This window comes from Lagenorhynchus albirostris, chromosome 2, assembly GCF_949774975.1.
Source record: "Lagenorhynchus albirostris chromosome 2, mLagAlb1.1, whole genome shotgun sequence".
Taxonomy (NCBI): Eukaryota; Metazoa; Chordata; class Mammalia; order Artiodactyla; family Delphinidae; genus Lagenorhynchus; species Lagenorhynchus albirostris.
Genome location: NC_083096.1, coordinates 1,550,668 through 1,562,781, shown reverse-complemented (window position 1 = coordinate 1,562,781; position 12,114 = coordinate 1,550,668). Strand labels below are relative to the sequence as shown.

General features: G+C 62.9%; 1 protein-coding gene across 2 annotated transcripts in view; it reads right to left on the bottom strand.

Moving 5' to 3' along the window:
- Positions 1-11,767, bottom strand: part of KIF21B (kinesin family member 21B) — a 44,089-nt gene extending 32,322 nt beyond the window's left edge. For both annotated transcript variants that reach the window (XM_060126513.1, XM_060126523.1), the window contains exon 1: positions 11,103-11,767. In XM_060126513.1, the coding sequence (XP_059982496.1) occupies positions 11,103-11,767 (665 nt within the window). The remainder of the gene's footprint in view (positions 1-11,102) is intronic.
- Positions 11,768-12,114: the final 347 nt, after the last annotated feature.

Sequence of the window (12,114 nt, the reverse complement as noted above, 5' to 3'; positions counted from 1 at the left end):
GTCCCTGTCCCCGGCTGTCCAGCCCCCGAGGCCCCTCAGAACTGCAGGCCAGGTGAGGTGCTCACCTGGGCCTGCTACCTGCACTTTGCTGCGAGGGGGTTAAAGAGGCCGGGGGAGCAGGTGGTTAGAACCCCAGGTCCAGTTCACACCCATGGATGGTGGCCTTCCTTCAGCAGCCTTTCCCCTGAGGTGTGGACAGGTCCTCACACCATGGAGGCTGCCAGGTCCGGACGTCCAAGGAGGCTACCACCCCCTCCCCTCATCCAGCTGTTCCGGACCAGGCTGAAGTGAGAATCTAGCTTCTCAGTCTCCCCCAGACTGGTTTCTGGCTGGGAAGGGAGCTGTGGATTCCACCCATCCTTTCTGCACCTGCAGACCAGAAACCTGACCTGCCAGTAAGACGCCCAGGCTGCAGCGCTCCCACCTGCACCGCCGGTGGTGGCGGCTGACACGCACGACCACACCGAGGGGGACGCTGTGGTCCCCACCATGGACGAGGAAATAGATGGCGCCCGGCCAGTCGCAGGCAGCAGGGGCAGCAGGGTCTGAGCCCGGGCGGTGCATGCTCTGCTGCTTCGATGCTCCCGTGCTTCACGTGGCTGAGGGACAGGACCCAGCATGCCAGGCAGTGACCTCAGAGGGGACCGGGCCTCAGGCAGGAAACCAGGAGCTCGGGCCCGGGGGGCCCAGGGTGTCCAGGGCTCCCAGGGGGACCAGGGGCCTGGCGGGGGGCAGCCTCTGAGGCCCCTCCAGCTCCCACAGACGCCCTCCCTGCCACGTGGGCTGCTTGCGATGGGATTTCTGGATCCAGTTCAAACACCATTTAATTACCACAGGCAGATGGCAATGCTGGTGATTGGAGGAAATTGAATCAGGGTCCCGGGAGCCAGTGGGAGCAGGGGAGGGGAGCAGCAGCCCTGCCGGGCAGAGTCCGTTGACAAGGGGCCAGCTTCTGCCCCACCCACCAGCCCCCAGACCAAGAGGGCGGCCAGAAGAGCAGCCTAGGGGACGGGGCGTAGAGGAGGGACCCCAGGTGTCACGGGGTCAGCCAGCATTCACCCTGGGACCCTCCAGAGCCTGGCACATCCTGGTGTGGGGTGCTCTGCAGTCAGAGAGCCAGCCCCATTCTACGCACCAGTGTGCTTGGCAGGTATGAAGGGTGAGTACTGCTATGCAGAGAATGGGGTACCAGCTGGGGGACAGAGGACACGGGCCCAGGATGAGTCACTAGTTACCAAAGCCACTGACCTGGATGAGGAGGGGAGTGTGTTAGTCCCAGGAATGGGCCTTGAATGAGTAACCGGAGATGGCGGCAGAGAGAATGAAGATTGCATGGATGCTTTCCACGTGCAGGTGCCGGGCCAGGCACCGGCCACGGACCACCTCACTTAAGGGAGGTGATGACCTAGGGAGTTCAACGCCCATTGTCCAGAGAGGAACGTCGAGGCTTGAAGCAGTTGAGTCACACACAGTAAATACAGGGAAGCTGGGCGTCTGAAGCCTGCGGCTTCTCCACTTGTCCAGCTGCCTCCTGCCCGGGAAACTCAATGTCTAGGTGGATATATAAACTCCCTCCACACATCACCATTAGGGGCAGGAGGCAGCCGGGGGGAGTCCTACCACAGCCTCACACATGCGCCAGGCTGGGCTCCGGCACCCAGCCTTCAAGGCACAGTCCAGCAGGGGCGGGCATCCTGGGGTGCCTGCCCACCACACCCTGCCCAGTGGAGAATCTGAACCCAGGCCCTGCAGGCAGGAGATAAAGACGGTCCCTGGACAAGCCCCTGCCCCATCCTCCTGTGGTCCAGGAGCCCCCGCTTCCTCCTGTGTCATCTGGATGACCTCTTCCCAGCTTTAACTTTCTAGGAACTCCATCGCCCTCCCCTCCGGCAGCTCCTGTCCCGGCCCCGCCTGGGGTGAGGTCACTACTGTGGGCTGCCCTGAGAGCTAGTGGCCCTCCGCCAGCATCACCGCCCCAGATGAGGGGAAGGAGGCTGCTTCCGGCTATGCAGGGTGGCAGGATGGCAGGATGACACCACTCCCAGCCCTGTTCCTCCCTTGGGGCGCGGGCGGGAGGTCAGGGGTGGGAACCAGGTTCCAGGGTCTTGCCAGTAAACCATGGACGCTGGGTGCTGTGGGCCAGATGCAGGGCCGGGGTGAGGTGAGTGAGGTATTTGCCTCAAGTGCAAAATTTAAGGGAACATGAAAAAAACTCAGTAATCAATAGAGATCATGATTTAATGCAATGTTTGGAAACTCAAGTTGGCAAACCGTGCTGTCTGTTTTTGTCAAAGTTTTGTGGACCCAACGTCCAGTATCATTTCTGTCCAGAGACCCCCCTGAATGTCACCCATGGGCACCTCACCCCAAGCCCCATCTCCCCCAAACCTCCCCATCCCTTCTCCAGGTCCTGCAGGGGGAGGGCGGGCGGACGGCCCCACTAAGAAAGGCCCGGAATCTCCCAGAACAGAGCCCGGTCTATTCGCCACTCGGCAACCCGCAGAGAGGGCGGTGGGAGGGGCGGGGGCGGGGGCGCGGAGAAAGGGGCGGAGCTAGCTCTTCGGAGGCGGGATCTGGCCCAGGGTCCTCGGTGCGCAACGGGGCGGGGCTGGGGTGCTGTGGTGGGTGATTTTAGTATCTGTCCACACACGCTGGCGCAGAGGGACTGCGGGCGCTCGTGGCCGCCCCCTCAGAGGCTGATGCTCCAGGCGGGGGACAGAGGCCGCCAGCCCGAGCCCAGGCCTGCGGCAGCCGCTGAGCTCAGCGGTCCCTGGGCTCTTCGGGGAGCCGGCACAGGGCGGAAGGGGCGGACAGGGGAGACAGGCAGGCCCGGGAGATGCTGATACCGCCCAGGAGGAAAAGTCCCTCCCTCAAAGGGTAGCCGGCCGGAGCCCCACACCCCACCCAGTCCTCGGCGACATCACACAAAGCCGGCCAATCATTGGCCAGGGCTCCGCCCAGTAACCTTGGGCTGGGGGAGGGGCGGTGGGTGTAGCTCAGCTTCTCAGGTGAAATCCGTCCTGCCCGATCAGCTGCCTCCGGTCCCTCCTCTGATCCCCCATTGGCCTGCCCCCAAATCTTTGCCCAGAATTCCTAGGGATGCGGCCCCCAGGCTCTTTCCCCTCGAAGAAGTCTTACTTTTCTCTAAGAGGTAACAGGCCGTGATATTAAAATAACTAACCAAGAACTGTTCCAGAATCCTAGAAGATTCTTCCAGCTGTGATGTATGGTCTGATTCCTGACACCCTTTTTTGCTGGGACCTGGAACCCCATTACCTCTCTGCTGACTCAATTCCCCAGTAGGTAATAACCCCGCACTTAGGGAGTAAGATGCCTCTTTGCTGGTCGCTGTACCTGCCACACTTTGCACACGTTCTAAGGGGGGTATCCCCCCCGCCCGCCCCAATTTACAAATGAGGGCTCAGAGAGAATTAACGCAGCTCAAGGTCACACAGCTAATTAGTAACAACGTCTTCTAGGAAGACCACCTTTCCTGGCTGTGGGCCTGAAGATTCAGTGCAGAAGGAGGGAGAACCAGCCCGCATGCAGCTGCCCACCCGTGAGTAATGTCACTCTGGGGGCTTCCAGCTGGGAGACACCCTCTCAGGCCTCACCTTGAAGTCTCTGAGAACCACAGACCCGGAATAGAATCTCCCCTCAGATGGCCACGGTCACCCATGTGACTAGTTAGTCCCTTTGGAAAAAGCCCCAGGGATATAAGCCTATCTGCTCTTTTCTCCTTCAGGACCCCCTAACACCTTTCTGGAACCCTGAATAGGAGCCCCTGGGCAAGTGGGTCAGCCCAGGGAGGCCCAGAGAAGTAAGGACACCCAGCGCCCCGTCTTGGGGTGTGCTGCTCCCAAGGTGGCCCAGATTTCACGGCCTCCCCTCCTCAGGCCAGCCCACAGTCGGCGTGCATGGCTTCATCTGGAGCTGGGCTGTCGTGGCCTCCGTCGTGTGTGTGTGTGTGTGTGTGTGTGTGTGTGTGTGTGTGTGTGTGTGTGTGGCAGGGGACACCGAGAGGAGCCCCAGGACCTCCTGTCTGCCTGGCACACCAGATCACTCAGCCATGCCATGACCTGCCAGGGATCACCTCGTCCCCACCAGTGACACAGCCAGACCAAAGGGGAAATCAGCTACAGCGGGAGGGATTCAGATAAGCTGGCAGAAGGAACTTCCCGCCTGCAAAGGCTGTGGAGCCCTGGGAAGGGGAGCCTGGAAGAATGTGCAACCTTCCTCCTCTGGAATCAGGGTCACTGATACCACCCGAGCCTCATCTGATAAGGACAGTGCCTAATATCTTTTGAGAACCTATGCGTGGAGCTCCTTTACTTGCATGAACACATGTCATGTGTAAAGACCCATCTTTACTGAGGCCCAGAAAGGAGAATCTGAACAAGCCCGAAGTCACACACTCCTAATGGTGGAGGTGAAATTCAAACCGAGCCTGACTGTGCCCAGTCTGGCCTCACCCTCTAAGCAGCCCTGGCGCGGAGAGAGGTGGGCTGGAGAAAGATGATCCTGCTGCCAGCTGCCAGCAGGGCTGAGAGCTGTCTGCTGGGGAAGCATTTTCCCATTCCGTAGTGAAGAAAGCCAAGGCCTGGGCCGGGCAGGCAGGGGGCTGAGGACGCAGAAGACTGCTTCCCTGCGTGAGCACGGCGCCCACCTCCCTCCGCGGCACCCACTTTACCAGGCGTCCTCTCCTCTCCCTCCTCCTCCCACCGTGGCAGCCTGCCAGCTCCGGGAAGGCGGCTGGAAGCAAAATCCCTGCTCTCTCTGGGGAGTCTGCCTCCCAGACACCCGCGGGGCTTTAGCCGACTTAGCGCAGAGAAGGCGTCTTCCCGTGGGGGCCAGTCCTCTCTGAAGCAGGGTGGCAGGTCCAGCCTGGGGTGCTGGCCCTTTCAGCTGCAGGGGTGCAGTGTGGGGAGCCCCGGGACAGCCAGAGGGCCCTGGTGTCCCCCCACCGGCCCTTCTCCTGGCCTCCCAGACCCTCCCCAGCCCAGCCATCCTGAGGCTGCCGCAGGGAAAAGACTGGCTCTGAACCCCCAAACAAGAAGGCTTTGTATGGCGGGGTCAAAGGGCATGGGTTTACAGAGCTCAGCCTGGTGAAAGGGGTCTGCAGCCCCCTCTGCCTACTTCTGCCCTCACACATCTTCCCGGGAGCACAGGGAGTGGTGCAGACACTCAGAGGGAACCTACAGGAAACCTGGGGCTCCGCACACCGACCCTCTTCCCTCCTGAGGATGCCCTTAACCTCTCTCTCTCTCTCTCTCTCTGTTCATCCAGGGTTCTGGCCACTGACTTCTGAGGAATGCCCAGACAGGCCGTCCAATGGGGGAGGGCGCAGGGAGTCTTATCCACACCCCCCCAGGGCATCGGGATCTCAGCTGGGCCCAGGCACCCCTAGAACAGCCGAAGCCGGCCCGGGGGAGGAAGCAGGCGGGCGGAGGGGCTGGGAGGGCAGGAGCTGGAGCGAGGAGGGGCCGAGGGCGGCCAGACCCGATCCGGAGCTTCACAGGCCCCTGCCTGCTGTTGGCCACACGAGCCTGCAGGCCTGTGAGCCTATGAGCGGCAGCTCAGGGCCTGGCCAGAGGGCGTTCCCAGCTCAGGGAAGCCCGCTCAGCTGTGCTCCGGCATCCCGGGGCATCTGGCAGGGGTTTCCCATGACCTCCCAGGAGACGCGGCAGAGCCCAGAGCTGTGCCGGCATCTGCATCTGGTGGGGGACAGCTCAGTGGGGACTGGGCCCTGGGGACACTCCCCTGCTGAGGAATGCACAGCAACAGGCGCCTGGCCTGAGCCTCTCCCCACCCCGCTGGCCCTGGTCCCCAGCCGCCCTGCCAGGCTCTCCTCGGGGCACCTTAACTCCAGCCTCAGGAAGGACCAGTCCGGCCTAGAGGAAGGACTGGTGGCCTCTGCCACCACTCTGATGGCGGGCTTCCACCGAGGATGGCAGAGAGGTAGGGGCTCAGGCATCCGGGGGTCTGGGGATGGGGAACCGTGGCCCTCCATCCCTTCCACCCGCAGAGCAGCAAGGGGAGAGAGGGAGTGCTCCAGAGGACAGGACGCTGCAGCCAACAGTGCTGCCACGGGCTGTGGGCTCCGTGGCCCCTGCCACTGAGCTCCACTGCCCCATCCCCCTGGGACAGAGAATTAGCCCCCGGGGTCGAGGCCGAGCATCCCCGCCCCAGCAGGAAGCCCGGCAGCCTCTCAGGGCCCCGCCTCCTCCTAAGGAGCTGCTGGGCTAGAGGTTAAAGGAGACAGGAGCCCACGGACACTTGCGGTGGGGGTGGGTGTAGACTTGGCTGTCCTGGAACTTCCCTAGAGGGCGGAGAGGTGGCACTCAGGCAGGAAAACAAATTCCATGGGCAGCTGCGTGAATCTCAGGACAGGGGAGAAGGGTGGCTCCCACCCAGTGGTGGGGGGGAGGAACTCCCCCAAACTAGGAGCACGTGGGGACAGGCAGCCCACAAAGAAGGCCCAGCCAGCCTCACCTGCCACATCTGCGCAGCCTTGTGTGCCTCCCCGAGTACCTTCCCGCGTTCGCGGTCACGGCCATGACGTGCGGAAAGGGCTGGAGGAAACGGAGGCACAGAGGTGCCCAGAAAGAGCGAATCAGCAGCCGGATGACGAGGCCACGTGGAGCAGGGTGAGGAGCACGTGCTTGGAAGCAAGGGTGCCCCGGGTCCAAATCCAGACGCCTCCATTTACGGCTGTGAGCCTGTGCCCATCTCCACCATGCGCATGACATCCGCCACCTCGCGGGCTTCCGTGGGACAACGCAGGCGTGACACCTGGCGCTCAGTGAGCGTGCAGGAAATGACAGCGCCCAGCCCCGCCCTCCCTGCTCAGTCCTTCCATCACAGCGAGCTTCCTGCAATCAATCATCAATCAATCAATCCAAGGGCTGGAGGTGAATTCCTCTTTTTACCACAGTCACTGTGGCTTAACCTAGAGAGACACCGCTTAGATACGCTTTAAGGGCTTTTTTTGGTTTTTTTTGCGGTACGCGGGCCTCTCACTGTCATGGCCTCTCCCGTTGCGGAGCACAGGCTCCGGACGCGCAGGCTCAGCGGCCATGGCTCACGGGCCCAGCCGCTCCGCGGCACGTGGGATCTTCCCGGACCGGGGCACGAAGCCGTGTCCCCTGCATCGGCAGGCGGACTCTCAACCACTGCGCCACCAGGGAAGCCCAAGGGCTTATTTTTAAAACATTTCATTCGCACTTAGCTTCTCAAGAGTCGCCCTTTAAGGACCGGCCACCTTCTACTGCATCCAAACCTTTCCTCTTCACAAATGGCCAAACCAGCACAAAGCGCTGATCCCATTCTACAGTGGGTAAAACTGAGGCCCAGAAGGAGAAACAGAAATGGGGCCCCACGACCCAGCCAGTAACCGACTTCGTGGGCCCCAGCCCTGCCCTCTGCCCGCAGAGCTGTAGGAATAAGGGCGCCAGGAACATGTCACCTCTGCCACTTCCTCAGCCCCTGCCCCCACCCCCCTTATGAGGTCTTCAAAGGCTGAGAGCCAATCAGGCAGGCTGGCTGGGGCGGGGTGGGGGGCACGCTTCCGGGGCCTGCGGTTACTACACTGCACTTCCTGGTGATGACATAAGCCCTATTTCTGCAGCAGAAGCCCGCCACCAGGACTCTCAGGTCTCCACTGGCCACAGGAGGCCCTGCCTGGGCCTCAGTTTCCCAGGTCTGTGAACTGGACAGGAGGGGCCACAGGCGGCACTGGTTGGCCCTGACTGGCCTTGGACTCCACCAGAGTGGGGGCAGGGGGCGGGGAAGGGGGTTTCTGAGGCACGGCATCCCCACCCTCACTCAGTTTTTTCTGTCTTCAGTGTCTTTGTCCCAAACCACCGATTCTCTTGATTCAAAATTTAGACGGACACTGAGACTTCAGAGGAGCCTGGATCCAGGGGAATAACTGCAGCTACAGAACCCGAGCGAGAGAGCAGGGGTGCCACCTGACTGTCCCGGGGCCCCTGGCTGGTGCGCCCCATGCCCTTTCCAGCACCTGCCTGACCCTGCAGTGTCCAGGGATGGATGTGGAACCGGCAGAGCCCCCATCCCCACCCTAGCAGACTAAGGAAGGAAGCTTAAGGAAACCAGGCAAAGATAAGGGGGAAGGGGGTTAGGCCACCCTGAGGGCTCCCCGAGGGCTGGGGGCTCAGAGCTGGGGGCTTGAAAGGGTCTTAAATAAATGCACCACGTGACTTGGCTTCCTTCCCCAATCTCAACTTTGCCGACTGGCATTTCTTAACAGCCACCCCTTCCCCTTCTCCCCCCACTAGTCAGGCCTATATTTCTGCAGCCTGGGGCAAGTCAGCTGTCCCCAGGGTCCCCCCCAAACCCCGGCCCCAGGTAGAAGCAGGCCCCTAGGCCAGCCTCGGAGCTGAGAGAGTCCTTATCGTACGAGGGGATTTATGGATAAACGTATCACTGGGCAGGCTGGAGGGGCTGGCCTGGGAGTCTCGGTGCAGAGCTCGGGGGCAGATGGGCCAGACTCCAGGGTGGCCTGGGGTGGGGCTTTGGGGTCTGCTCACACGCACACCTTCTCCCCTTATCCCACAGCCCCAGGTCCTGAAAGTCGCCTCCTCTGGCTCTGCACCCCCTTGGCCTTCCCCGTGGCTCCGCAGACAAGCCAGCTTTGATCCTCATCCGGAGAGATTATAGGGCCAAGAGCCCTGGGCCTAGCACCTCTTACCTAGTCTAGCAGCTCCCGGACCTCCACCCTTACACATACACACGACACCCGACCCCCACCCCGCCACCGCCCAGACCAAGTCTGTCTCTTTCCCGGCCTCCCTGTCTCAAGAGTTGGACCCAGGGCTTGCCATTAGTTATTCTCAGTTAGATATAAGAAAGGGTTTCCAAAAAGACAGCTCAGCGCGTGCTGGGCTAGGCTCTTGGCAATTCCAAATCCCTGGGGCTTCCCAGCAATGCTCTACGCTATTCCAGCCCACCACCCAGTCCTTTAAGTGGGACAAGCGATTGCCGAGGGTGGGGATGGGGGGTTGAAGGGGACCCCAAAGCCCGGAGAATTCTCCCCTACAGCCCCCCAGTGGCACCATCTGCTCCCCGTCCCAGCCCCAGCCCAAGCCAGGTCCTGTCCTCAGCTTTGTGATTAGAAACTGGGCTCTGTCCAGGCATTGTCTGCCCTCCACGGCCAGCTGCGCACGGAGGTCTGGCGTGTGCCTGGCTGGGCGCTTGGGCTGGGGTGGGAGGGGGGGAGTGGGTGGGGCCTTCACCTTCCAGGAGGGCCTGCAAGCCCGGCTCTTCTGATGCTCAAATCTCCCCACCCCTCCAACCAGATCAGCAACAGAGGCAAGGAGTGGGGGCGTCCGGCTCCCCCCAAGGCCATCTCCATGGAAGCAGAGATGACGCCTGTCACTGGCAGAAGCTGGAGCAGTGGGCAGGCACGGTGCCCTCTGGGCGGGAAGGGTCCCGGGAACTTCTGGCGGTGGTGGGAAAGGAACACCAGCTCTTCCTCACTCTGCACAAGGTGCCAAGGCCATGGGCTTTCCCACGTCTTACGCTGCCCCAGTCTAGCCTGGGGGCCCTGCTGGGAGGGGGGGGGGCTTTGTTCGGCTCTCTCGGGTAAGATGGAGTCTAAAGGAAAGCCCCCTGGGAGGGGCACCCCCAGTGCCCTCCTTCCCAGGCCCGGTTCAGTTTCCTTTTATGATGCACCCAGACTCTCCCACTCTGCTGCAGCTGTCTTATTTACGTTTCCCACTCCCACACTGCCACCCACACCGTGCCCTCGCCCTCGCCCCTCCAGGGGATCCTGCCACACAGTCAGCCACGCAGCAGCCTGGCCCCGCCCAGCCAGCCCACCGGGCACCTTTGGGGCTCCTCTTTGTCTCAGGCTGTCCGGAGCCAACAAGTCTGTGCCCAATGATGCTCTGAGTGCAGTGGGGGACGTGGGGGGAGGGCACCTCGGTCTCCCTCCCTCAACCCCAGAGCTGTGGTCAGCAGTCCCCGGACCCTCTCCGGGCTGCGGAGGGCTGACCAGGTGGCTGGTGTGTGTGTGGAGGGGGTGGTGGCACCTGCCCTGGGGTGTTTTCCATAGTCATCTCCGAGTGACTGCCCTGGAATCCTGGAATCTGGGTCATCTACAACCCAGGGAAACCAGAGACCTGCTCAGACCCACCCTAGACCCGGTCTCAGACTCCCACCCCCATCACACAGGGCTGAATGATGTCCTCCACCATCCCTTCATTGGTGATCAGTCCCAGACTGGCACTCTCCCACCATCAGACCCCCTCAAAGAGAAAAGCCCAAATCAAAAACGGAGGGGTGACATGGCGTGAAGTGTCCCCACCCAACACAAAGCCCCGCACCTCCAGGTGCCCTGTCCTCTGCCCACCTCACTTCTGCCTCTATGTCCCTTCAAGACCCAGGTAAGTCCATGCGGCCCTGCCCCGCTCAGTTCTGTCTGAAGGCCTGAAGATGGGCATCAGCGTCACAGCATCCTGCCCTCTCAGAGGCAGAACCTCGGAGACACCCCATCCTCCCTTCCCAGCCCCAGCCCCTCTTGGGACAGGGCCGGCAGGGTTCTCTCCAAAGCGGCGGACTCCCCAAGGAGGGCCAAGGCCCCATCCCAGCCCTTCCATTCGTGCAGCACTCGATCTTTGTCTGCGGAACCGGCCCGGGGGCGACGTGCTGCCTCCCCAGCTGGACCATGAGCGCAGGACCAGCCGGCTAGGGTGGATGCAGGGAAATTTCCCCCCATCCACTGTGCCCGCATGAGACAGCAGCCCGTGGGGAGGCGAAGAGGAAACACACAGACGCTCCGGCCTGGGCCAGGGCTGGGTGTGAAATACCGGATTTCCTTGTTTATTCGATTTTCTGATCATTAAGGGCTCCCAAGAGGGGCCCGAAATTACCACCCAAACAAAGCCACCTCCAGCCGCCCGCGGGGCCGCCGATCCCTGCGGGGGCCGGGCCAGCACGCGGCGCCCCCCAGCCTGGCCAGCCCGACCTCCGCGGACGCCGACTGCGGGTCGAGCGGCTCCCCGGGACCCCCGGACCCCCGCCCCGCGCCCACGCGAGACAAAGCCGAGTCCTCCGCGCACGCGCCCCGCCGCCCGTCCTACCTGACGGCCACCTTGACGCAGCAGTCCCCCTGGCCCGCCATGGTGCTTCGGCGCCGGGTCCCGAGTCGATCAGGGGCGGGGGCTTGGGGGCCAATGCCCCGGGCGGCGGCTGCGGCTGCGGCTGCGTCTGCGGCTGCTAGAGGCGAGGGCGCGGGCGCTGCGGACGGAGGCTGCGGCGGCTGGAGGTGACATGCTCGCGGGCGGCCGGCGGAGGGCTCACACGCGGCCGGCGGAGGACCCCCGGGGCCGGGCCCGCGCGCCCCCTCGAGCCATCGGGCGGCGGCGCGGAGCCAGCTGACAGCCCGGGCGCGACCCGCTACCCACGACGCGGCTCCCGCGCGCGCACCTCCAGCCCGCAGCGCCTCCCGCCGCCGCACGAACAAAGGGGGCGGGGGCCGGCCCGGCGGAGGCTCCGCCCCCGAACCAGTCCCGGCTCCGCCCCTAGCTCCGCCCCCGAGGCTGATGCACCAATCGAAAGCCCGAGCCGGCAGCAGGGGCGGGGCGGAAGCCTTTAAAGGAACCCCTCGCCTCATGTCCACGCGTTTGCTGAGGGCCTGGCCGGGTGGCCTGGGGGGCGCGGAGGGACGCGGGCCGAGGAGCTGACCGCGCCGGAGCCTCGGACCCCGGAGCCGCAGACCCTCAGCCTCGGTGGGACCCCAGCCCATTAATGCGGAAGCCGGTACGCAGAGAGGGGAACTACCGAGGTTACACAGGAGTTAGTGGCTAAGCCAGGGTAAGAACCCGGGTCTCTGGGCCCAGCGCTTCTCTGCAAAGGGTCCCACAGCGCCTGGCGGTTTGTATTCTGAAAGCGCCCGGAAAGCCTCCCTTCTGCATTTATTCCAGTGAATTTGCCAGCCTTTATTGAGGGGGATTCTTGCTAGTGTCTAACTAAAATTCCCTCCACCTCCACCCTGCACCCTTCCCTACAACTTTAGGTGAACCCTAAAGTTCATCTTTGGGTTGATCCCCGGCCAGACGGCCCCTCCCTTCTGTGAGACCACGGAGGCTCCAG